At 41.8% G+C, this 27698-nt stretch overlaps 1 protein-coding gene across 5 annotated transcripts in view; it reads right to left on the minus strand.

Annotated features, from left to right (window-relative positions):
• LOC117435749 (F-actin-uncapping protein LRRC16A) overlaps positions 1–27698 on the minus strand; it is a 329028-nt gene that overhangs the window by 11447 nt on the left and 289883 nt on the right. For 2 of the 5 annotated variants that reach the window (XM_059013472.1, XM_059013470.1), the window contains 6 exons: positions 23928–24077; positions 20563–20580; positions 17214–17280; positions 16386–16582; positions 3641–3753; positions 2349–2865 (listed from right to left, as the gene is read on the minus strand). In XM_059013472.1, coding sequence (XP_058869455.1) covers positions 2349–2865; positions 3641–3753; positions 16386–16582; positions 17214–17280; positions 20563–20580; positions 23928–24077 — 1062 coding nt within the window. The remainder of the gene's footprint in view (positions 1–2348; positions 2866–3640; positions 3754–16385; positions 16583–17213; positions 17281–20562; positions 20581–23927; positions 24078–27698) is intronic. The other 3 variants (XM_059013491.1, XM_059013480.1, XM_059013484.1) reach the window with 2 other exon arrangements.

A 27698-nucleotide genomic window follows, 5' to 3' on the forward strand; every position in this document is an offset into this window, starting at 1 on the left:
GTTGTCAAAGAAACCTCGTACACAGTCAGTGGCCACAGTGACCTCGGCAGCAGACCAAACTGAAAGCACCAGAGTTTTAGTTTGCCTGGTAAAGCGCTGCTGTCTATGCTCTTCAACCCTTCCACTGCTTGTTGTCTAACTTCTCCCACACGAACTGTGTCCTTTAGATCCCCGTCGTACCATCTCCCAAGACTCTTCACTGGCTTCTCAGACACTGTTGGTATTGCCTCTCCATTAATGAAGAACGTTTTATCTACTACTTTACCTTTAATTATAGAGATGCTCCTTAATTTAGTGGGCTTGAATTGCATTCGTGCCCATTCAATGTTATTGGTTAATTTGCCCAATAACCGATTAGTGCAGGCTACTGTTGTAGTCATGGTTGTCATGTCATCCATGTATGCTCGAATTGGTGGTAGTCGCATTCCAGAAGCCAAGCGCTCTCCTCCCACTACCCATTTTGATGCCCTAATGATTACTTCCATTGCCATGGTAAAAGCCAGTGGAGAAATGGTGCATCCTGCCATTATTCCAACTTCTAGGCATTGCCATGTAGTGCTGAATTCTGAAGTTGAAAAAGTAAATTGCAAATCTCCAAAGTAGGCTTTCACTAAATTTGTTATTGTCATTGGTACACTGAAAAAATCAAATGCTGCCCAAAGAAGTTCATGTGGCACTGAACCATATGCATTAGCCAAATCCAGGAATGTCACATGGAGCTCCTTCCTCTCCTTTTTAGCTGAATACAGTATTTTAGAATACTGCATGTACAGTACAGCTATGGACAAAATATTTGCATCATCTAGAATTTTAGGATTGAGACATAATAAAAAACGAAAAAATATGGACATCATTTAGATCTTTTATTGAACATCATGTAATCAAATAAACTACAAAATGATATTGCAAAAGTCTACCGGAAGCCATAATAGTAGTTTCGAAATGTCACATTTTCCTATTTCTGTCAGTTTTTTGTTAAGTATGGAAAACTACAAAGAGGTCTGTAATTCAATATGTTAACGTAACATTCTGCAGGTTTCATTCGACTTTATGAAGCAAAATTGGTTAATCCTATAGGGTGATGCAAAACATTTGGCCTAAGAGGCACAATAGGGCAGCAGTGTGGAGTAGTGGTTAGGGCTCTGGACTCTTGACCGGAAGGTTGTTGATTCAATCCCAGGTGGGGGATACTGCTGCTGTATTATTATTATTATTATTTATTTCTTAGCAGACGCCCTTATCCAGGGCGACTTACAATTGTTACAAGATATCACATTATTTTTACATACAATTACATTATTTTTTACACATTATGTTTACATACAATTACCCATTTATACAGTTGGGTTTTTATTGGAGCAATCTAGGTAAAGTACCTTGCAAACAAACAAGATAGCTGCTTCCGCATCCAGCGCTCAAAGAATATCATGGACATTTGCAGAGCTTTTTGAGATGTTATAGTAATAAAATAATGACTTGGATTGCATTATTGAGGAGTTTGGTGATAAAACGAGTGATCAGGATATGATTTATCAGTATGCATGACTATAAGGAGGTACGTGAAAAATACAGCAAACAAGGGGTGGGGTGGGGCTGGAGATGCAGTAATGATTGTCCTGTTGATATGCAGTGCCTTTTAAACCTGTTTTACTGTGGAAAAAAATACTTTTAAACAGCGCGTGTAAAATAAACTGCACGTGTGAAAATAAATTGGACCTGACATGCCTGAGACGCGCTGAATAAAGCACCAATAATAGGTATATAAAGAAGAAAGATACACTTATCTGCTCTCAGGAGTAATCAGCACAGCTGAAAAAAGAAAATGGTATTGCTGGTAGGTCGTACTGCTGTTTTATGGTTGCGGGCGGAGCCTCAGCAGCGACACCCTGCTCTAGTGCGAATCTTTGGTATAGAGTTTTCAGTTCAGGTGTCTTAAAGGGAAACACCCATTTGTATCCTTCGAAGATACTATACACTTTCTCTAGATTTCCCTCACTGATGACAGGGCAGCTAAGCCGCTCACCTGTACCCAAACGCTCTTTCGCTGGTACAACAAATCTCTTTCTCCATAGACCATACACCTCTCCTTTCACCTCCGTACTCCACCGTAACACCCCACCCCACAATGAGGACCAAGGTAGGCTTTTATACACACAGTAATTAGCTTGAATTTAGTAACACCATTAATTACCTTTTTTTGTGCGCTAAATCAGACCTCATTAAAGCCTGCTGCAAATTAACCATATGACTATATGCAGTTTTCCTTACTGAACACTGTCACTTTTCATTCTAATTTCGAAGTGTTTTTCAAGACAGCAAAGTAGGGTGAACAGTTTAATGGTACTCACCTTATGACTCACAGCTGCTCTCTTCTCTTGCTTGGCTTTCATCTCAGCCAGCAGCCCGCTGCCCATAACCTGGACCCCATAGCGCCTCCCTCCTTGTGGGCTGCACTTGCCCTCTGGCTTGCTGTCCCCCTTCAGCGAGTCTTCCGAGTGTTCGTCCATGGAGTCAGGGGTCTTGAGCTCCTCTGAGCGGTCCGAGCTGCTGTTCTGGTCTGTGAACACCGGCTTCACCTCCTTCACTTTGCTGGGCTCCACTGCAGGGCCCTTCACTGAACTCTTGGGGGAGATGGGCTCCACTGCAGGGCCCTTCACTGAACTCTTGGGGGAGGTGGGCTCCACTGCAGGACCCTTCACTGAACTCTTGGGGGAGGTGGGCTCCTCGCTCACAGCTACTGTCTGGGGACGCTCTGACTTGGAGGACCGGGACTTGATCAGGTTGAGAAAGCCACTCTTCCTGGAGTCCCTCTTCTTCTTTTCTTCTGTTTCCCCTCCCTCTTGAGAGTCAGACTTTACAGGCCTCCTGGAAACAACAGGACAATAAAAAGACAACCGTTGACTCGATGCTATAGAGTGGGACACTAATTAAAATTTCAGGTGTCAATTATTGGATAAGTAACAAGAGCATCTTTTTTTTTAAATTATTTTATTATTTTCTCCCAATTTGGAATGGCCAATTATGATTTGAAGCTCAGCTCACCGCTACCACCCCTGCGTTGACTCGGGAGGGCGAAGATGAACACACACTGTCCTCCGAAGCGTGTGCCGTCAGCCGACCGCTTTTTTTCACACTACGGACTCACCATGCAGCCAAGAGCTACAGCGTCGGAGGACAAAGCAGCTCTCGGGCAGCTTATAGGCAAGCCCGCAGGCGCCCGGCCAGACTACAGGGGTCGCTGGTGCGCGGTGAGCCGGGGACACCCTGGCCGACCTAACCCTCCCTCCCCCCGGGCGACGCTCGGCCAATTGTGCGCCGCCCCCTAGGAGCTCCCGTCCACGGTCGGCTGTGGAATAGCCTGGACTCGAACTTGCGACGTCCAGACTATAGAGCACATCCTGCACTCCACGTGGAGCACCTTTACTGGATGCGCCACTCGGAAGCCCTAACATGAGCATCTTGAACCACATTTCAACTCCCATTATTTGAGTTGGTAATTCTTTATCTCTCACATGTGCCCACTTATTTATGTTTGGTTTTGTATCTTGGATTTTAAAAACACTGCTCTCTAACACAATAAGGCGGGGTGGGGGGAAATTCAAAGTAATTTTTCCTTGCCCAATTAAAAATATATTCTTACTTTTTGGTATCCATTTTAGTAACTTTATTGGAGAAGAATGCATCCACTCCCTCATCGACTCTTCCCATGAGGTCGTTCTGCTCTCCCTCCTGAGATAAAGCAGCACTGACCTGCTGAAGAGGAAATGAGGGAACATTAATTCTTACCTCGTCTGATGAACTCCACACAGAGTGAACTCCTGGTTTCCATTTTGCTTGGGTCAGGAGAACAAACAGATCTATACCCCAGAGATCATTGCAATACAGGACTTTTTGGCGCCACAGTAGGTATCCTTCCCCTATAAAGTCCTCCTCCAAATACGTATTGTTGTCCAAATTTCTCCTGCAATTGCTTGGGTACGGACTCAGTATTGCTGTTCGCGTTAGTGCAGCTTTTTTGTTTTGGAAAAAATAAGTAAAGTTCTTACTTTTGCTGGTTTCCAGCTAGTTATTTTTTTTCTCCCCGTCTGTTTGTTTTCGTGTTAATCCTTCATTAGTGTGTCAGTGTGTGTGCACCCTGTCGTCCCCATGGCCGCTGTTTGTCAGTTGTGTGGTTCTCCACTATCACCGTCGTGCAGCAGTAGCTTCAGTATGATGTGCTCCGACATGTCAGAGAATCCAACACCGAAGGGAAGAGCGCCAATCGCCCCTGCCTCAGCGATGTGCATTGTCCTCGAGGGCTACAAAGAGACTGGGCAGTCCAAAAGAACAATGATGCCCCACCATGTCTCCCCAAGGAAGCAATCCAGTAAATCTGCACATGGGCGCAGCAGCAGGGATAAAGATACGCCTGCAAAGCCAGCTGGAGCTGCTGCAGAGACACCAACCAGAGCTGCGCAGCAATCTAGTTCACAAGCCACGATGGCTCCTATGACTAGAGAGCAGTTCTTCCAATGGATGGGAGAATTTGAAAGTTTTAAGCAGGTGCAGATTCCACAGTCTGTAATATACGTGGTAGGCGCGGGTACATCAGGGGTGGCTACATCCTCCAGACCCCCAGCATCAGATCACGCAAACAGGAAGGTGGAGACATTCCTGAAAAGGATCTACATGGCTTCAACAGGTGGTATGCGCGTCAGTAATTACCAGGTATATGCTGCAAAATACCAGCATAAGTTATGTAATCAGTTTGTGCCGTATTGAATTCAGCACTAGCCTCTTTGGCTGTCAATCATTTTAAAATTGTATAAAGACGTCAGGTGGAGGAAGAGAGAGTGTGATTGTAGGAAGTGACGTAATAGTTGACGCAGAGAGAGAGAGAGAGAGAATGAGAGAATGCAGTATGGCAATAAGTTGTAATAGTTTTTTTTTTTTTTTTTTTTTTTTGGTGTCTAAGCTTACCGTTAATATATGAAATATAGCTTTGACACCACGGATGTTTTGTATATGGGGAAACTCGTTAGGACAGGAATGATGTCAAGTCAACGATTGAGGAATAAAGTGGCGAGTGATTTGAAACGTGCAGGACCAGTGAAGACGCCGACACGGTTTGCAATTTTGAATTCTCCAATGGTTATTTAATGCGTGGAGAACAATCCATATTGATTTAAATTAATGAGACTGAAACCTGGAGTTTTTATACTGCTGTATTACTAGCCGGATAAACCTGGAGTTTTCTGCATATTGCTCTATTATTAGCGAGACTGAAACCTGGAGTTTTTTTTTGTTTTTTGTTTTTGTTGCCTACTGGATTGTTATGGAGTTGTCCTGCACGTGTATTTGAGGAGGACGGCTGACAACTGTAGCGGGACTTAATCAATATTATGGAAGTTCCCGTCGTTTCTCTTTTGGGAAAATGACTGTTTAGATCTATGTCACGTCCTTTCTTACTTTGCTTGACTTTATTATAGCCTCCCGGTCATTATTTCTGTTACTTACCTTGATGCAAACTGCTTGTTTATTATCTGTATGTTGGTGTAATGACTTGGAAAATATTGTCTGTTTGAAACCAGATATATTTATGACCAGATTTAAAGAAAGTGTTTGATTATTTTCATACTAATGGTTTTTTTTCCCTTCTTTCTTTCTCTCTCTCCATTTTAAAACTGTATTAACTGAGTTTCTTTGCATATGAATCAGCTAAACTGAATTGCTATTTGTATAACTTGTGATATGAATAGTTTATGGATGTTTGTTGTATTAAGGGTATAAAATTGATTCTTTGTATAAATCAGTTAAACTGAATTGATACTTGTACAACCTGTGATATTGATAGTTTCTTTGCATATGAATCAGTTAAACTGAATTGCTATTTGCACAGCCTGTGATATGAATAATTTATGAATGTTGGTTGTATTAATGGTATAAAATTGGTTCTTTGCATATGAATCAGTTAAACTGAATTGCCATTTTCTCAATATGTGATATAGATGGTTTGTGAATGTTTGCTGTGTGTAAAGAACTGCATCCGAGGAATAACCATAGTTAATCCGTTAGGAGGGCTCAATATGAGTAATGGAATTACCATTTAACTATAAAAAAATCTTATTGGCTATTCAGTTTAATTGCTTGTGCTATGCTTAGGATAATGCGGAGACCATGTAAATTGAGAAATATACTATTGTATGTTTCTTAATAGATATGGTTTCAGTGATTGGGAACTAATTGAGTACTAAAGGTGTCAAGGAAGAATGCTCTTAAATGTGTGGTGTAAAACGAAAATGAGTGACAGTACTGGTTATGGAATAAATGTTAATGGGTGTTTATTTAAAACCCTATGCTTAAGTTATCAAGAGTCAGTTGCAATTTTTACATTGTAGGGTCGCGTTGGTAGAAACTTGGTTTTGCTACAAGGTCCGAGTAACGAGTTGTGTTTTATTGGGAAGTTTATATATACTTTCCTGGCGCCCGAACTTTATTAGGCCAATTTCGTTACAAGTTGTCTGCTGCTCTACAGACACCCACACCAGAGAACATCGAACTGGCCATGCAGTTAGCAGATGAAGGTAAAAATATATCCAAGATACAACTTCAAGCTGGCTTTGAGGCGATTGACACCAATGCAGAGCTGTGGCAAGTGTGGTGGCTGCTTGGAGATGTCTCAAAATGAAAACATCAGTGCTAACTACATATACACAAGCCAAAATAATGGAGTTACCCTTCCAGGGGCAATTACTCTTTGGCACCGGACTCAAGGATGCATTGTCTCACATGACGGAGGCAAGACAGGCTATTCGTTCCTGTTCAGCAGGGATGAGAGGTACATCATTCAGAAGAGGCTCTTTCAATAGACAGGTATATTTCAGGACACCAATCACAGCAATCCACTTTTGGTAAACAGCCACAGTTTCAGTGTGGCCAAGGAACCAGGCCATACAGACTCACTGGGTCATTTCAGAGAAGGAGGTAAGCCCTCTACTCCCTCCTGACACTTACCACCATCCATTGCCTCCCCCCGTCAACTCTGCCAGTAGGGGGCAGGGTTTCTCAATTTTGAACAAGCTAGCAGAATATAACATCCGACACCTGGGTCCTCGGCATCATACAATTTGGTTACAAAATAGTATTCCAATTTCAGCTGCCAATAACAGACATTATCAGGACACTAATGAACACAAGCATCTTACAACAAGAAGTCCATGCTTCTTTCCTGTGCCACAAGAAAAACAGGAAATACATTGTTCCTCAATGGAAACACAGTCTAATACTTAGGAAACTCATGAGACCACCATTTGAACCCATGGCCACATGTGAACTAAGGTTTCTTACATTGAAAACAGCATTTCTAGTTGCGGTAACATCAGCAAGAAGAGTAGAGGAACTTCAAGCTCTGGTCATTAATGCACCATATTTTCAATCCTTTCAGGATAGGATCGTTTGCAGACCTAACCCTCAGTTTTTACCAAAGGTGGTAACTGAGTTTCATTTACAACAGGTAATAACATTTCTGGATTTTCACCCAAAACCTCACAAACCTAAAAGAGGAGGCCAGACTTCATCTGACTGATGTCTGAAGAGCTCTACATTTTTACATTCACAGGACCTGTGACATTAGACCATCATGGCAACTATTTATCTCTTTCATTTCACAAAACCAGGGCAAACCAGATCCTAAACAAACAATTTCAAACATGCATTTAATTCTGCTACAAATTAGATAACAAATCAGCCCCAGGATCTATCAAAGCCCGATACAGGACATCTGCAATGCTGCGACGTGGGTATCCTTCGAGACTTTTATCAAACATTAGAATTTATTATAAAGTCTCTTGCTCTCAACCTTCTTTTGCTCACTCAGTGTTATCTGTGGCATCTTTTACTAATGTTTAACCTTCCACCCTCTTCTGCACATGCGCTGGTATAGTTCACTCTGTGTGGAGTTCATCAGACGAGGTAAGAAGACGAAGATTACCTGGAATATGGTTTCTTCGTAGAATGATGAACTCCACACATTTATATCCCACCCTCCTTTCCCCCTTCTCTGTCATTTTTTTAAATTTGGACAATAATACTTATTTGGAGGATGGTTTTATGGGGGAAGGGTATTCTTCTTCTTCTTCTTCTTCTTCTTTATTTCTTATTTAATGTTTTGGGCTGTACATTGGCAGTGTCTTCATGATGCGATACATATCATGATACATTAAGTGTGAAACATAAATTACAAAATTATTGTCAGATTTGATAGTGCATGTGTTTGCAAGAATACTGCAATAGTACAATTTTTAGTCAAATAAGTTAAAAAGGTGTTTTTGTTTTCTGGTTAATCTTTAAAATAAAATTATTTGAAACAAAACTACAAATAAATAACAATTAAAAAAATGAAAACAAAATCTATACATTAGCACCATTTTTTAAAACAAATGTTTTAGGAAAAAATTAGAAATCTGACAGGTTTAAAAAAAAGTTCTCTAAATGCAGATTTAGCTTAAACCCAATACAGTAGGTGAATGCTACCCTCACTGGTTTCAAAAGCTCTTGCATGACCTCTTGTTTTACAGCATGTTCTTCTGCTTAGAAGTGTGTACCTTACCTCCAAAGTAAGTATACATGTGTTTTCCCCAATACTGTTGGGATGCAAATAAAACACACTAGGGACTGGTAATTCATGTTTAATTATATAGCGTAATATAGTTTTGAATAATATAATGTTTCCTGTGCTGGTTACACATATCGAGAATTACGTTATACCTGCTTTGCTGATAGATCTTTTTTTTTTGTATCCCTGGCGCTGTACTTTCAATTTTCATCCTTAGCAGGGAAAATAGATTTTGCACATAAAATGTCTTTCTGCTGGAAAATGTAATTTTCTACCAATATTGATACCCAAATACATTTATGTTTTATCTCGTGCAGCACACCGCTTTGCTGGTTCTCACTGTCTTTGTGGACTATTTTCTAGCTACCGCATATGATACTTTTGACCATTGCTAGCATATTGGAGATCTGTAGAGAATTTACATTCTAAACAAAAGGACAATTTGTTTACATACCCCCCCCCCCCCATTCCAATTTAGCAAATGCAGTCTGTATTTAAAAGTATGAAGAACAGCTGCGACCACTTTGAGCAGTCAAAAGGGCTGTGACACTATGAATCCTGTACAGCAAAGCTGCCCAGCTTTTACCTGTCTGCATGTGACGTATCGCATTCATCTGCAACAGTACTGCATGAACCAGGCTTTAATAGAGTTTTCCACGATTCTGAAACAAACAGCACGTTGCAAACCTATGTAAGTTGGTAAACTTCTGATCTCCAATGCATTTGTTCTTCTGTTTTTACAGAAAACATCTCTCACATTTGTTTTTGCATTTTAGCTGTCACTGATTTACACGCTCGCTTGCTCGCTCGCTCTGCTGTCTCATTTGCTGACCTACATAGCTACACGTAAATGCTTTGGGCAAACACAACCAAGCAACTTGCAGATACTCGCATATTTGTATTTTCAGTGCCTGCCATGCTGCATTTTTTAAAGGAAGTAAAGGAAGCGTCTAATCAAAAATGTTTTTACATCCATTTCCAATCACGATTTTCATGATTTCTGTGACCTCCATGAATACCTGTATGGCAGCAATATTCAAGATGCAAAAAACTATTTAACACAATGGTGAAGCAACTCACGATGTGTCTGATTCAGGTTTTTTTCAGGAGCTCGAACAATTTCTAATTATTACTTTAGTTGAGAACGTATATAATTGAAAATGGTACTTTGGTATGATCTCACTAAAAAGCAATAAGTTAAATCTGATAGAAACATAATTGAATTGAACTTTTAAAAGTAAAAAGATGCTTAATGAATAAGTTATCATTTTTACAAAAACCTAAGAACTGCTTAATCTAACCGAAGCTGCTGTGAAACTAATACTGCAGCTATTTAAAGAGACAGCTCTTTTAAAAGTTTCTACAAGTTAAACTTTGTCTTCAGAACTGTGTGTTTGTCCATCTCCTGTGTCTGAAATGAGGCTTGAAATCCATCTTTTTTCATGAGCCATTTTGTTTCTTCAGTTGCTATTTCTGGATGCCATTTTGTTTCTTTTATAAACACATGGCTAGGCGCCATTTAGCATCTCCAGTTTCAACTTCCTGAACACCGTTTTCACTACGAGGAGACGCCATCTACACTTCCTTTTTCTTTTGTTTGAGACAATATTTCAACTCCCTTCCACACAAAGAGTGGTAAATATATATGTTTATTGAATTCTTTGGTGCATTTGATGAAATGTGATTTTAAACATTATTTTGAATTCTAAAGGTACTTTCACACCGGCCGCATAGTGTAAAACTGTCAGTGTACAGCGTAACATTCTTTTTTTAGAATACTGTACATCTTATGGAGGCTTTCACACCGGCTGCATAGCGTAAAGAAAAGTCTGAAATACACTGTGTGCCTATTTCTCTGTGCATGTCCGGCATAAATATTATATATATAAATGTGAACAGTGCTCCAGATAAGGTTTTGGGTCTGGGAATAACTTAACCTCAAATTTTAACACAGAGACTCAAATGTATTTTCATGGGGTAAAATGCAAAATTACCTTCTTCCATAGTGCAGGTTTGCAAAACAAAACTTTCCATCTTCCACTCTCTAATAAAATGTCATGTGATAGTAATATAAGACTCTGCATTCAATGCGGTCCACGAATCGGTCATAATGGCAACTTTTTCTGCAATTGTTAAATTATTGCTAACAGCAGCAGTACATTCTGAATGTAATTTTTCGAGTCTAGCCATGATGGTTTTACGTACCGGAGCTGTATACTCTGGCTCCACAAATTGCATGAGTTCTTGAAAACCGTCACCTTCCACAAAACTGACAGGAAGCATATCCTTAGTGATCATTTTAGCAAACAAGACTGTTGTTTTTTCAGTATGAGATGCATCACAGCGTCAACTCCTACGAAATGGAGCAACAGAAGGGTGCTTGGATTTGAAATGATTAAGCATTGAAGTCATTGATCTGTGAGAAGACAAACTTGTGCTGCAGAGATCACATTTCACAGTGGTCTCATTTAATTTATCAAAATAATTCCAAGCGTTGCTCTTCACTGGCCTGCCAATAGCAGAGCTACCTAATGAAGTGGGCCCCCGCCCCCTATTACAGAGAGCCAGAGGGGTCAATGGGTTGATTCCTGGGAGGCAAGAGATATATCTCTGCTCTCCTGAACCTCTCCCAAATGAGGGTACCATCTCAGGGGTTCGCCTTCACTCGGAGGCGCTGGGATCCTCCTTGCGAGGAGGTCCGCTGCCGAGTTTACTGCCTGTAGTTTCCAAACATTTATAGGGAGACTGTGCCAAGGGGGGTTACACACCCCCTGCGCCCCCCGTGCCATTCTACACAGCGCCCCAGTCCAGGCTGGACGCATCCGTGGTGACGACCTCCCTTCTAGTGACACTACCCAGAGCTACGCTGAGGTGTAGATGGGCAGGCTGTCTGCAACAAGAGAGTGCCTTTAGACAGTGACGAAACACTGTCAATAGGCGGTCGCATTTCAATGCGAGCTGAAAAAGCCCTGCTGTTTAACCAGGCTTGCAGAGGGCTTATACGCAGGCGACCCAAAAGTTGGATCTGAGAAGCTGCTGCCATCAACCCCAGAAGTTCTGGTATGTCATTACCATGAGCAGTCTGTTGAGAATAGGGCAGCAGTGTGGAGTAGTGGTTAGGGCTCTGGACTCTTGACCGGAGGGTCGTGGGTTCAATCCCAGGTGGGGACACTGCTGCTGTACCCTTGAGCAAGGTACTTTACCTAGATTGCTCCAGTAAAAACCCAACTGTATAAATGGGTAATTGTATGTAAAAATAATGTCATAACTTGTAACAATTGTAAGTCGCCCTGGATAAGGCGTCTGCTAAGAAATAAATAATAATAACTCTACGACAGGCAGCTATTCTCTGCACTCTGCCATCCGACAGAGTGGACAGCATGGACACAGAGGCCAAGCATACTCGTAGATAGGAGGGTATCTGACAAGGCATGAGCTGGCTGTTCGCATGATTCACCATAAGACCCAACCGTTGAAGGTGGCCGGTGACCCATTACTTGTGAGTGTCTGCCTGAGCTAGTGACTGGGCACAAATGAGCAGTTCAAATAATAGAGTACTCTGGGGCCAGTATAGCTTCTCTGCACCTCGAAAAGGCACAGGGAGCTAGAGAGGTGCCAAACGGCAAGCTTCATGTGCGGCGGTTTTTATGGGGATATGGAACAGACGTCTTTGAGGTCCACCATGGTGAACCAGTCACCTGGCCTGATTGGCTGCATCTTCAACATTTTGTACCGCCTTCAGCTCAAATACAGGTTAACCTGCCTGAGGACGAGGATTGGTCCACCACCTTGGGCATGGAGTAGAACCAGTCCTCCAACTGGAGGGGGTGTACCAAACAAATCGCCCATTTTTGCAGCAAAGCTGCTACCTCCTGAAACACCACAGCAGCGTCCTGTGTGTCCGTGACTGATGCTGCAGTCACACCCCGAAAGGGAGGGGGACCGTGTTTGAACTGTAGCCGGTCTGAAAGGTAACAAGTACCGAGATGTACGTGGTGCACTGACGGCAATAGTCTTGGGCCTGTGGCAGCAAACCCTTAGGGCCACTTCTCTGCGTTGAAACTTATTAAGCCGCGGCGAATAGCCGTGGGTCGGTTCTGAATATCTCTGGCTGCAGGCGCAGCCGGCTGTGCCGGTCTCTAAGGCTGCTAGCACAGGGATAAAACCCAGGCATTATGCAAATAGCAAGCATTGTACAGTAAGAATGTACAGTTGCTGCCTCAGACCAAGCCAGCAACAGGACTGTCAACAAGGCCTGCTTCGTACCAGACTGGGGATGTAAACACCGGTCGGTAGCAGTTATACACCCCCTGCCATTATTATTATTATTATTATTATTATTATTTATTTCTTAGCAGACGCCCTTATCCAGGGCGACTTACAATCGTAACCAAATACATTTCAAGTATCACAGTACAAGTAATAATACAATTAAGAGCAAGATAAATACAATGACTTTGGTTCAAGCAAGTACAAGTATATGACAAAATACGATTCAATAACGGAGCAGATAACAGTGTCAGTGATAGTTACATCAGGATATGATTAAATACAAAATACTACAGATTAAACACTTGGCAGATTACAGTACTCTGAAGTACAGGATTAAATGCAGTAAAATAGGGGGCAGATAAGAGCAAGTAAAGTGCATTTAAGGAAGGGTGATAAAGTGTCCCAGGGGAAAAACAGAGGAGTTCTACAGGTGCTGTCTGAAGAGGTGAGTCTTAAGGAGGCGCCGGAATGTGGTCAGGGACTGGGCAGTCCTGACATCTGTAGGAAGGTCATTCCACCACTGCGGAGCGAGGGTGGAGAAGGAGCGGGCTCTGGAGGCAGGGGAGCGTAGAGGAGGTAGAGCCAGTCTTCTAGTGCAGGCGGAGCAGAGAGGTCGAGTGGGGGTGTAGGGAGAGATGAGGGTCTGGAGGTAGCTGGGTGCAGTCTGGTCAAGGCATCTGTAGGCTAGTACAAGAGTCTTGAACTGGATGCGAGCGGTGATCGGGAGCCAGTGGAGTGAGCGGAGTAGTGGAGTTGCATGGGAGAAGCGAGGCAGAGAGAACACCAGGCTGTCAGCGGAGTTCTGGATGAGCTGGAGCAGACGGGTGGCGGACGCAGGGAGGCCAGCCAGGAGGGGTCGGATTCTTCGGATGTTGCTCAGGAAGAATCGGCAAGTGCGTGCCAGAGTGGAGATGTGCTGGGAATAAGAGAGGCAGGGGTCCAGGGTGACTCCGAGGTTCTTAGCTGAGGAAGAGGGAGAGAGTGTGGTAGATTCCAGAGGAACAGAGATAGAGAGATCAGAGGAGGAGGGGGAGGAGGGAAAGAAAAGGAGGTCAGATTTAGAGAGGTTGAGTTTGAGGTGATGCGAGTGCATCCAAGAGGAAATAGCAGACAGACAGGTAGAGATACGGGAGGGGATGGTGGAGTCAGAGGTGGGGAAGGAGAGGAAAATCTGAGCAGAGCATAGAAATGGTATGAGAAACCATAGGATGCGATGAGGGGGCCCAGGGAGCCGGTGTAGAGAGAGGACAGGAGAGGACCCAAGACTGACCCTTGGGGGACTCCTGTTAAGAGAGGGCGAGGTGTGGAGGTTGCTCCACGCCAGGTTACCTGGTAAGTGTGGTTGGAGAGGTAGGAGGAGAACCAGGCCAGAGCAGTGCCAGAGATCCCCAGGTCAGCAAGAGATGATAGTAGAATAGAGTGATCAACAGTGTCAAAGGCAGCAGAGAGGTCGAGGAGAATTAGGACAGAGGAGAGAGAGGCAGCTCGGGCAGACTTTAGTGAGTTGGTGACAGACAGGAGGGCGGTTTCAGTGGAGTGAGCAGAGCGGAAGCCAGATTGGAGAGGGTCGAGCAGAGAGTGGTTGGACAGGAAAGCAGAGAGCTGGCGGTGTACAGTCCGCTTGAGGGTTTTGGAGAGGAAGGGTAGGAGGGAGACAGGACGGTAGCTCTGGAGGGAGGTGGGGTTTTTTGAGGAAGGGAGTGATAGAGGCTTTTTTGAAGGCAGAGGGAAAGAGACCAGAAAGGAGATGGGTGTTAAGAAGGTAGGAGATGAAGTTGAGAAGACGCTGGACATGTCTGCTCAAGTAGCAACGCTGGACGCGTCTGCTCAAGTAGCAACGCCGCTGGACGCATCTGGACAAGTAGCAAGGCTGGACGCGTCTGCTCAAGTAGCAATGCCGCTGTACAGTAATGTAACAGGGCGGGTGCAGTGTACAGCACTGTAAAAACTGCTGCCTCAGTCTGCTCAAGCAGCAACACCGCTGTACAGTAATGTAACAGGGCGGACGCAGTATACAGTACTGTAAAAACTAACAGGGCGGGTCAAAACCCGAACCTAGTCCTCTAGAACTGGACCAGGGATGGTACCGCGATCAGGAACCGGTTCGGTGACTTTGCACCGAGTTGATACGGTACAGTACCGGGAAGGCACCGGGTCGGTTTAGTACCGGTTCGGTGCCATAGTGCCTGGTTGGTACGGTACGGTACACTCGGTAAAGTACCCTCGGTACGGTAGTTTAAACCAGAACGGTACCAGTCATTTCGGTACAGTGCGGTACATTCGGTACGGTTCCCCTCGGTTTGGTTACTTGCACCGGGTCGGTATGGTATGGTATCGGTGTGGTAAGCTTGTTTTTTGTTAGGTACGGGTACCGGGTCGGGAAAGGAGCGGGTCGGTGACCTACAGGTCTACTCGTTTTGCGTTACCGCAAGAAGCAGTATACACGGATGTCCACCTATACAAACAGTCTGAACGCATACAAGACTGAGGGAAGCCTGTTGTTGGAGCCCTAACAGCCTTTGTAATGGTGCTGCAAACAGTCACCAAAGATGACAACAAGATACAGTAGGAGAAACTGCAAGTAATATGCGCTGAAGCGGGTATCTCGGTCAACACACAGAAAAAACATTCTCACAGAAAACAGTAATAAAACAATTACAGCAGAAAATAATATTGTTTACAAAAATGAAACTTTAACTCCAACCGGAGCTAAGCAGCCTGTGAGGAGAGCACAAGTCAGCCGACTCAAGTTGCAGGATCCAAAGGCTTCATGCGGGCCACAAGGCCACTGTGGGACATAACAAACAACAAGCTGCGTGCAAATTTTTTTGTGTAATTAGTAAACGAATACAACGTCAATAATTATTGCAGAGTAAACCACAATTGCGAGTAATATGCAGATAAAAGTAACAAGTACGTATCTGTCTATGGCTGTCCTGTCAGGTTCAGTCCTCTGAAAGGAGGAATGATGCTGGTATCTGTGCGTGCAGTCTTGTTATGCTCTCAGGGGGCAGGCATGACTGCGTCACAGGCACTAGCGCGCAGCTTTGGTATATCTATTCGGGTTTCGGAGGTAAACACCCATTAGGTAATGGTTACATTTCGTAATTGAAAGGGAACCTACAAACTGGCATCAATCTCTTCAGAAACTGCGTTGGCGAGACACAGTAAGTGCACAAGATATCAATAAAACTATTATTTCCACTGATGTTTTTAAATTACTTCAACTTACTCTGGCAGTTTATTGACGTCAAGCGAAACCCCTATGAACGCATTACTTCCTAAAAGTCTGTAATCACTCTTCTCAGTTTTCTTCTCTTTCGGGAAGGCATTCAGATCATAAAGGCCTTGAAAAACCAGACCTTATTGCTAAAGGACAATTAAGTATATCTTACTCTGACTTTATTATGTGCCTAAAATATGTTTTTTTAAAGTTGTACTTTAAAAAAAATACTGCAAGGGAGAACCATGAGAGCTGTGACAGCTACTGTACATTCTCCTCCTGGGATTTAGCACTCACAGTGATTTTGCTAGGCTGCTGTTTCTTGTTCCTTTTGGGCCTCAGTTTGGTGAAATGCTCCAGTTTCTTCACCTCCTCTGAAGGCAGCTCTGGTATGGCACTGGAACACCTCTTCTCCAGCATGCTGTGAGCAAGGGGAAGATCCTCAATGTGGATGGGGACTGCTTCCAGGGCTTTATCCAGGTCAAATTCCATTTCTGCAGGGAAGAAGAAATACTAAATGGTATACACAATCTACAAAACCCATCTCTAATACTGAAGGGTCTTCTCCAAAACAACAAGTATAAACTATCAACATTACCTTTGTAATAAACCACTGAAAAGTGTGTATGTATGAACAAAACATTATCTAATTTATGAATATGACATTTTTACTGAATTTCCAGAAAACCACAAAAGTGTTACCATAACTGACGTTAAAACAGTAATTATGTAGTATTATTAAAAGTCTAGCTGTTATTAATATTAATTACATTTTCCTTAAGTAATACTACATATTCTACAATGTGTATGTTTTTATTATGGATGATAAAACAGTAAATGAGAGTTTTGAATTAATTTAGCTGTCTTATTAACATTTTACAGTAAAAGCAGCCTAGCTTAAATAATAAAAATGTCAAAGTGAAAATCTTTAATATCCCATTAATATGTAAATCATTTCATAGCACAGTAAATTCATTTTAAATAATGACCCTCTATCAGATAAAAAAAGATAAAAAGAAAAGACAGTTGGCTTTCTTATTTTTAGTTTTAATTAAAAACTTCTTATTTCTGTCGGCATCTACTTGACGATATTCTTTAAATATTATGCATGAACACCATGCTTACCAAAAGCCCTTGAAACAGGCCGTAACATTCTGCTATGAATGCTTTTTCGCTTTGACTTGGGCGTCATCTGCCAAATGGAGGGGAAAAAACAGTTACTAGCAAGCAGAAAACATACAAGTAAACCTTGTGAAGGAATATAATACAACTCAATTCCTCACCTGTATCCAGTAAAAGTCAGGTACAAAAATTAGGGCAATTTTTTATTCCAGTACTGACAGATCCTGATTAAGCACAATTCAGTAATACACACTTCCTTCAGTCGCACAGTTTTGCTTTTCAGAGCTAGTCATGCACCTGTAATAATTTAATTGCATTGTGCTGCTGGTATTTTGTGGTTGTCAACAAGTCTCTTGCTTAAACATGCTTGTTAAAATAACTAACTGCAGGTAGCTTGTGTTGTAGCATACCTATTGTTTTCTGTCACCCCATTTAATGATCCAGGAGATCCTGCTGTTCATGATTATTAGGCTATTATTTTATTTATATTAAGCGATGAAATGATCATAAGGAAATCTGCTGTTCTCCTCCTAATGATGCCATTTGAATCAATGTACATTTCTAAACAAGGTATAAATATCAATATAAATACATTTATGAACATATCCATGTTGTTATTAATAATCAATCAGATAGCTAGCCTAATATAAACAGATGTCAGGACTGCCCAGTCCCTGACCACATTCCGGCGCCTCCTTAAGACTCACCTCTTCAAACAGCACCTGTAGAACTCCTCTGTTTGTATCCTGGGACACTATCACCCTTCATGTAAATGTGCTTTATTCTGCTCTTATCTGCCCCCTATTTTACTGCATTTAATCCTGTACTTCAGAATACTGTAATCTGCCAAGTGTTTAACCTGTAGTACTTTGTATTTAATCATATCCTGATGTAACTATCACTATTATCTGCTGTATTATTGAATTGTGGTTTGTCACACTTGAACAAAAGTTATTGTATTTCTTGCTCTTATTGTATTACTTGTATTGTAACACTTGAAATGTATTTGCTTACGATTGTAAGTCGCCCTGGATAAGGGCGTCTGCTAAGAAATAAATAATAATAATAATAATAATAATAATAATAATAACTAAAGTATTCATGTTTTAAAAATTGTTAAAAATGTAATAACCTAATAATAACAGCTTGTTTATGTATTAGAAGTCTATGTATATATGTGGATAATGTATCTAAAATGTGGTCCTACTTGGTAATGTTTGTTATAATAGTAGATACATTTTCTTATACAAAAACTAACAGCTGCACCACAAAAAAAGCAAACCAAAAACTTCCTTTATGATATACAAAGAGGACTACACTTCACACAACATGTGTAGTCACCAGTGGGTTACTGAGGATTCAAAAGTTCTCTGAAACAGCCCAATACATATCCTGTAGAAGTTTAGAAGAGTCACTGTCATAAACTGATAAGAAAGATCTATAAAGTTCATGGACTGATTGGTTGGAAAATGCTTGCATAACATGTTATTTGTCTCCTTTCAATGATCTCATTACTACGGAACCCGTAAAGGGACATAGTGTAAATTAAAAGGGGAGATTGTATTATCAATAGCTTGTGCAAAGGAATGTCCTGACCTAGTTTTATCCAAATTGGTAAAGCGGTTCTATATATATATATATATATATATATATATATATATATATATATATATATATATATATATATATATATACACACATACATATATATACACACACATACATATATTATAATAATAGGGCTTCAGTAAGTTACAGGAAAATAATTCCATCTAGGGTTTATGTGACATCATAAACTAGTTTATAAACTGTCAAGGAAACCCAAGATGGAATTATTTTCCTTTAACTCACTGAAGCCCATCTATTATTTTTTATAATACATGGATATTAGTATCTTTAATAAAAAAAAGACAATAAATGGGTGTTAAGGTTCAAATTGCAAATTAATTTAATAAATAATAATAACATAAATTACGTATTTAAAAATCTTATTTATTTATTTATTTATTTATTTATTTATTTATTTTTAATTTAGTGGTCGCCAATTACTTTTATTGTTTTCGCCCCAATTTAGTAATGTCCAATTATTTTTAGGCTCAGCCCACCGCTACCGCCCCTGCGCTGACTCGGGAGGGGCAAAGACGAACACACGCTGTCCTCCGAAGCGTGTGTCATCAGCCGCCTGCTTCTTTACACAGTGCAGTCTCACCATGCAGCCACCCAGAGCTACAGCGTTGGAGGACAACACAGCCCTGGGCTGCTTACAGGCAAGCCCACAGGCGCCCGGCCAGACCACAGGGGTTGCTGGTGCGTGGTGAGCCGAGGACACTCTGGCCGACCTAGCCCTCCCTCCCCCTGGGCAGCGCTCGGCCAATTGAGCGCCGCCCTCTAGGAGCTCCCATCCTCAGTCGGCAAAGGAATAGCCTAGACTCGAACCGGCGACGTCCAGACTATAGGGCGCACCCTGCATTCCACACGGAGTGCCTTTACTGGATGCGCCACTCGGGAGCCCCCATATTAAAGAATCTTAAATATAATTTTCTTTTTGATAATTCAGGAACGGTAAGTTAAACTGGGTGGATAACAAACTGCAATTTTTTTTTAAATTATTTTAATTTAAATAATGTCCTGTTCCTCTCCAGTTTCTCCGAGATACAAATGTACCAGCTTTACATCACAACAAATTCTCATTTTGTTGATCATTAATGAACATTTCTCTACTGTGGGTGTTGTAGTGATTGAAAACGAGACATTTTGTGTTTGAATTGAAAGTGGTCTCAAGGAGGCGAATGGGTCAAAGTTCAAGTATATTTTTCTCTAGAGGAAATATGACATTTTGACATCACTACTTTGCTATTACGCCTTTTTTCCCGAATGGCTCAGGATGCAAATATAGCCTTCATACATATTTATTTACTGATAAGCATATTTTATATAAAATTAGTACAGTGTATATGCATTTGCACTATTTACTTATCAAAGAATAGCTTTTTTCCTCCTCCCTTTAACCCTACATCATATCAGCGCATTTTGAAACTCTAGTGAAGCATTTATTATTCTATGGCCTCATTAAGCATGTTGAAGCTTTCTGAGCAGCATCCTTGCTTGGTCCAATGCCTGTATTTAGAATTCACCATGGCTTCTCCAATATGCCTCAGGAGGCATTGAGTCTGTACACTAACTCGCCATCCTCTATGCAATCCTATACCAATATAAAATGAGGCATGTTTCGTTCATTAAATACTGATGGCGGGCAAAGCTGATTCCCAAAGGGGTTAATGGGCAACACAAATGGAAATGGACCACAAAGACATGTAAGCAAGCAGGGAGGCCAGAGAACAGCGGTACTTACACTGGTGCAGCAAAGGGTCTCCATGAAGCAAAGGCAAAAGAAACAGAATGCAAGAGGGAGAGAAGAGACAGTGAGGATCAATGGACTCAGAGACACAGCAGTACAAATGAAAAACTTCAGAAAAAAAGATTAGAAAATTAAAACTGCAGCAGAGATGTAGCAGTGAAGAGACAAACAATTGCCAAAAAAAACCTCTTCAGTTATTATAACCTTCATTTCCTGAAATAGAAATGCAACCACTACCGAATGGGATATAGCTCTTATCGCCCGAATTACCTGAGCACTTATATCAAAGCTGCTCTTTTTAGAGCCCCGTATGCGTCAGACGTCGTCTCCGGTCCCAGGGGATAAACACGACTGTAGCATACGGCTCAGCGCCACTTTCTGTTCAGGCCTGCTGCATTGGAGTGAATGCAGCAACCCTGAAGGATAATGGTTACATTTCTATTTCAGGGAACCAGAGTTATGATAATAACCTAACATTCCCTTTCAAGTACGAAATGTAACCACTACTGAATGGGAGGCAATACCCAAGCCGTCGCAAGTGGAGGACTTGCACCACTGGCAGATGTGCTAAAAAGGAAGATAAACTGCCTTTAGCATTCTGGCTGAGGACCAATAAGGGTCCATGGCATATAGTCCACAGCACAGTGAGGGAGAGCCCTTGTGCAGTGTATATGCTGCAAGGTTACACTGAGCAGCCTCAACATTTAACACCAGAAGTCCAAATAATGTGTGTGGCTAACTACCCCATGACTTAAAGTGGAACACAATGAAAGTGTGTTAAAAGGCAGGGTGAGTGGCTGCCCTTAACACTCCCAAAAACTGGCTCTGTACCACGAGAAGTGGCGTGCAGGTGAAGACCTGAAAGAGCCACTGGCAACTGTAAGCATGCACTGCTAAAACAGACAGGGGCTGCAGATCGCCTACTAACCAAAAAATCTAGGAGCCTTAGTTGGCAGGGACGAAAAATCAGACACAGCAAATGTCAAAGAGACATTCTGAAAATTCTACATATATATTCTATATATATACACTACCGGTCAAAAGTTTTAGAACACCTCCATTTTTCCAGTTTTTATTGAAATTTACGCAGTTTAATGTCTCAATGTACTCTGAAATTAAAGCATAGAACAAATAAACAATTGGAGATAAAAAATAAATCATGAAATCATTTTGTAGCCACCTTTTGCAGATAACAGCTGAACACACTCGTGGCATTCTTTCTACAATGGAAATCAAATATTGTTCGGAAAGTTCTTCCCAACACTGTTGCAGAAGTTCCCACAAATGTGTTGCACTTGTAGGTTGCTTTGCTTTCACCCTTCTGTCCAGTTCATCCCAAACCAGCTCGATGGGGTTTAAGTCTGGAGACTGTGCTGGCCATTCCATGATTTGAAGCCTACCGTCTTGTTCTTTTCTTCTAAGGTAGTTCTGACATAGCCTGGAGGTATGTTTTGAGTCATTATCTTGCTGTAGGATGAACCCCTGACCAAGTAGGCGTATACCAGAGGGTATTGCATGGCGCTGCAAAATGCTGTGGTAGCAGTTTTGGTTCAGGGTGCCACTCACTCTGTGCAAGTCGCCGACTCTGGATCAAGCAAAAGAGCCCCAGACCATCACGCTTCCTGCGTACAAAAACCCTGCGTGATGAACCGAAGATTTCAAATTTTGATTCATTGGTCCATAAGACCTTCTTCCAGACTTCAGTAGTCCACTGGCGGTGCTTCATGGCCCAGGCAAGCCTCTTTTTCTTATTTTGCCATCTTAGCAGTGGCTTTCTTACTGCCACTCGACCTGTCAAACCTGCAGCTCGAAGTCTTCTCTTCACAGTTGAAACTGAGACTTGCTTACTTCGACCAGTGTTAAGCTGTGCTTGAAGCTGTTGTCCTGTGAGCCGCCTATCACGCAAGCTGTTGACTCTCAGAAACTTGTCTTCTGATTCTGTTGTGGCTATGGGTCTGCCAGACCTCTTCCTGTCAGAGTTTCCTCCAGTTTCCAAGTGTCTTTTGATGGTGTAGGAAACTGTACTCACTTAACTTTGGCTTTCTTTGCAATTTCTCTAAAGGAAAGACCTACACTTTTAAGGGTTATAATGGTCTGTCTATCTTCCTTTGTTAATTGCCTTTTTCTCACCATTATGAGAGCAATATACTACTTCCTGCAGTACAATACTGTCCAAATAATGCTTAAGAGGGTGTAGTAACACAGTCTGTTCCAACACTGCTTTTATACAGACAAAGGGTTTGTAAGTAATCAACAAAAGTTGGGACACCTGTAGGAATTGTTAGCATCAACTTTCATGGCTTAATTTACTTCCATTGCTGCAGAACAGCTGTAAGTTGTTAACCCATTACTTGTTCCCTGAAAAAGGCCTTTTTGTATAACTCTGAAATGTACATTATTTTTCAGTTTTTGGTAACCTAAACTTTTTTTTTAATCTCTGGCAGTTTACCGCTTACCTTTGTACTATTTCAGGTTATTCACTGGACTTGAACTGCTTAAATTTCAATAAAAACTGGAAAAATGGGGGTGTTCTAAAACTTTTGACCGGTAGTGTATATCTTAAGAACATAAGGAAGTTTACAAACGAGAGAAGGCCATTCAGCCCATCTTGCTTGTTTGGTTATTAGTAGCTTATTGATCCCAGAATCTCATCAAGCAGCTTCTTGAAGGATCCCAGGGTGTCGGCTTCAACAACATTACTGGGGAATTGGTTCCAGACCCTCACAATTCTCTGTATAAAAAAGTGCCTCCTATTTTCTGTTCTGAATGCCCCTTTAATTAATCTCCATTTGTGACCCCGGGTCCTTGTTTCTTTTTTCAGGTCGAAAAAGTCCCCTGGGGTCGACACTGTCAATACTTTTTAGGATTTTGAATGTTTGAATCAGATCACCGCGTAGTCTTCTTTGTTCAGGACTGAATAGATTCAATTCTTTTAGCCTGTCTGCATATGACATGCCTTTTAAACCCAGGATAATTCTGGTTGCTCTTCTTTGCACTCTTTCTAGAGCAGCAATATCCTTTTTGTAACGAGGTGACCAGAACTGAACACAATATTCTAGGTGAGGTCTTACTAATGCACTGTAAAGTTTTAACATTACTTCCCTTGATTTAAATTCAACACTTTTCACAATATATCCGAGCATCTTGTTGGCCTTTTTTTTTATAGCTTCCCCACATTGTCTAGGTTATACACTATGCATTTAGCATAGTTTAGCCTCGTTTGCCAAGTTTATTAATATGCTTTATCATACTTTGCTGGTATTTATAATGCTTATCTAGGCTCTACCATGCTTTCACTATGCTTTATTACACTTTGCTATGCTTTTACAATGGGAAAGGGTAATGTTGGTGTGGCCTACCACGCAGGTGTCCAGTTCCTCTAGCCTCTCAATCTCAGCGAGGTCCTCAGCTGTCAGGGTGGAGCGCTTCACCAGTTTCTCCTCCATCACCTCTATTTCAAGTGATTCCTGGTGAAGAAGTGGAGTACCTCGTCTTGTCAAGTGCTCTGCCTGGTAAGACCAAATTACAGTTTTTAGTTTGAGGAAAGATGCAGTAACTGCTTGATTTGTTTTTAGAACAACATATAAAAACATATGAACATTTAAAAATGAGAGGAGGCCATTCGGACCATCTAAGCTCATCCTGTTCCTAGTAGCTGATTGATCGCAAAACTTTGTCAAATTGGGTCTTAAAGGATCCATGTGATTCTGCCTCAACAATGACTAGATAACCCACTCCATACCCTCACTACTCTGTGTAAAGAAGTGTCTCCTTTCCTCTGTCCAATGTCTATCTCTACTTAATTTCGAATTTCCTGTACTGTGCTTAGAGAGTAAGTAGTGGGGTTCTGTAAAATATAGCATTATACATCCCCACGTGTTGCTACAACTGTTTAAATAACGTACCTGTAATTTTAATTTTCATTGTTGACATCCTGACAACTTTTTACACTTATAAGTTTAAAGTCTTTCAACATTTAAGATATATTCAACATGTCAGCTCTAGTGAACTCGGGGTTGAGATCAGGGGTGTTTCTCGGAAGAGCGATTAGAAAAAAAAAAAAATTTACAAGTGCTCTAGCTTTTCTGTTCCATATGACATCATGGGTCATTATTACTGTGTTACCTGTTTGGCAATGTGGGCAATAATCCTTACACTATCTTCTATAATAATAATAATAATAATAATAATAATAATAATAATAATTAGTTTATTTGATTGTTTACTGTACAAATATGACATTGTCTGCAAACAAGCAAAAACAGTTTTCTGTTAAAAAATATATGCAAAACGTATAAATGCGTTCAGGTTTACCTGAACATTATAGAGTAGTAAATTATCAGTATGTAAATTAAAAAAATGTTGCTTCAGAGAGAGCTTTAGTAGCAAGTGATTTTCAAACGAAATGTGCTAATTAAATCAATCCGTTAATGCTTTGAAATTGAGTCGATGAGTTTGTTAAACATTTCTCGTTAAAAAACTTAATTGTCGCAGGTCATGTACATCACTTCCTGTCTCAACGACTAAATAAGGGGAACTTGTTAATCAAAATGCATGTTAACGAGATCAACAAAAATGAATGAACGCATAATCCGCTGTAACGATCCACCCCCTGTTAAGCAGGTATTACTGGTCACAACTGAATCCAAATAAGGCCCAGGAATATGAGCTGAGACCATCACAAGAGAGCAGTATCAACCAGGAAGATCTCTTGCGCAGCTCTTTTCAAATCAAGATAGAAGATGTGGGGGAACGGATGGAACAGGCCCTACAACAGCTAGAGAGAGCAGCTGTTGTGTGCCTGCAAAGACGTGATGCACTCTGGGAGGCAGAACTCGAGAAGATTCTTAAGAAGGTCACTCCTCAGTGACTACCACCGTTTTCAACACCTGCAAGGAAGGTAAGCATGTCTACCATTCCCCAACTCTCAGATCAAGGAGTTATAGAGAAGGCCATTTCAATCAGGGATGATGGAGGAGTCCACGCCAAATTGCGGATCAAGATCACTTTCCCTGAGTTTGGAGGGGAAACAAGCAGCGACGCGGTCAACTTCCTTGTGATGAGTTCTTGGCTCTTCACCCTATGAAGACAGCTGAGATTCTTGCCACCTTATCCTCTGTGCTGAAAGGGTCAGCGAAGAGCTGGTGGGTTGCTGAGCGTCATGGAATCCAGTCATGGGAAAACTTTAACCCTTTGAGTAGTGAGTTCTAAAATGCCCTGCTGGCCCTACGGGCGTGAGTTTTTTTCTGTCTTCTGCATGCGCTTGTATGTATGTAATGAATTCTGACGAAATACAGACAAATATTTTTTACCGTAAATAAACAAAACAAATAAATATAATGTTTTATTTTTTCATAGGGAAAGGCTGGACGTCTGTGACTTGATGGTAAATATTCTTCACTTATGTCTTCACGGACATACTCGCTGACATCCAATTCAGTGGAAGAATTGTATGTATTTGAATTTAAATCGGAATCTGAATTCAGTATTATTTCTAATACTTCTTTCTCGCTGAGCAATTTTCGCCGGTTTACAGACATTGTTGACAATTTTGTGACAGAGTTTAGTGTATGTAATTCAGTCAATATCTGGCAGAGGGCGTAAGAGACCAATAAACAGTGTTACAGAAACCTAGTGCTACAATATTATGTTACCAGGAGTTTTATATGCTCAGTAATTCAAGTTTAAAGTTGCAGAACATACCGGTACGTTCCTACTACCTGGGGACCAGAGAGCAGTGAAGGTACCGGTAGGTTCGTACTGCTCAAAGGCTTAAAGACAGTTTCCGCCAAGTCTTCTTGACAACGGACTTCCAGACAGAGGTAGCAGAACGTGTCCGTACTAGAGTACAACGGATGAGAAAATTCTGTACTTTGCCTATGACTTTCGTGCTTTGTGCATGAAATGGAAATCAGAGCTGAGTGAGGATGAAGTAGTAAGGTGCATCCTGAGCAACAGCAACCCCAAACTGGCAAGCTGCCTCTGAGTGACCGTCTGTACTGTGTCAGAACTGGTGAGCGTAGGAACACAGGGAGAGTACGATAATGCTGCCCAGAGGGAGTATTGATCCAACGCAAACTCCAGCAAAACAGTTTTGGAAAAGAAAACCAGCAAAGAATCCATCAAGAAACCTGCAGAGGTCAGCGCAATGAAGCAAGTGGGGAAAAAAAACAAGGGCTGTGGTCACCCTGCTTCCAGCCTGTCCTTTTTAGTTCAGACTGGGGTGAGAGATTGGGATGGTCTTGCCATACTTGATACTGGAAGTACATTCATGCTCATGACAGAGAGTCTTTGGAAGAAGATCTCAGGAAGGGATGAAGTGTTGGAATCCGCTTGTAATCAGAAGTTTGTGATGGTAGACTGACAGTCTCACACCTCCCTGTTTTACATACCTCTTTCATGATGAACTCTGGATTCTCTGCACCTACATTCTCGAGGATTCACACCTAACCTTTCCTCATGTCCTCGGACTGGACTTTCTTGAAAAGACCAATATCCGCATCAACTTCACCAACCGTACGTATGGCGTTCAACATCCTCACTAGGAGTACTCCTTCCACCCATTTCTAGAGGTGACTGATTGTGAGAGAGCTTGCAAGAGGATTTTAGCACATGTATCATTGTTCTTCCTGATGCTGCTACAACACCCAGTTAAGTGCAACTTAGAAGTATGCCAAAGTAGTGACCCTGGGAAGGAACCCTTCAGCCTGGAAGAACTCCAGAAGAAGTGGTCATCTGTATGTATGGATCGGTTAGGGATGACTCGAGTGATCCATCACTCCATCAAGACTACTGATGAGGTACCCACAAGGTGTCGGGCATACCGAGTGTACCCTCTGAAGAAGGACCTAACCCAGAAATATCTGAAGGACATGCTACAGGGTAAATGAGCCTTCAACTTCCCCATGGTCATCTCCAGTAGTCTTGAAAAAAAGATGGAGGTTATCATTTTTGTGTAGACTACAGGAAGCTTAAGTCAAAAACACTGTTTGATACTTACCCTATGCCTCTAGTTCATGACATCCTTGAGTCTCTTCGTGGTGCAGCTGTCTTCAGTTCCCTGGACTTGCACTTGGGGCACTGGCAGGTGACTATGGAAGAGGGGTGCTGAGAGAAGACTGCGTTCACCA

This window comes from Acipenser ruthenus, chromosome 3 (assembly GCF_902713425.1).
Source record: "Acipenser ruthenus chromosome 3, fAciRut3.2 maternal haplotype, whole genome shotgun sequence".
NCBI classification, from domain to species: Eukaryota; Metazoa; Chordata; class Actinopteri; order Acipenseriformes; family Acipenseridae; genus Acipenser; species Acipenser ruthenus.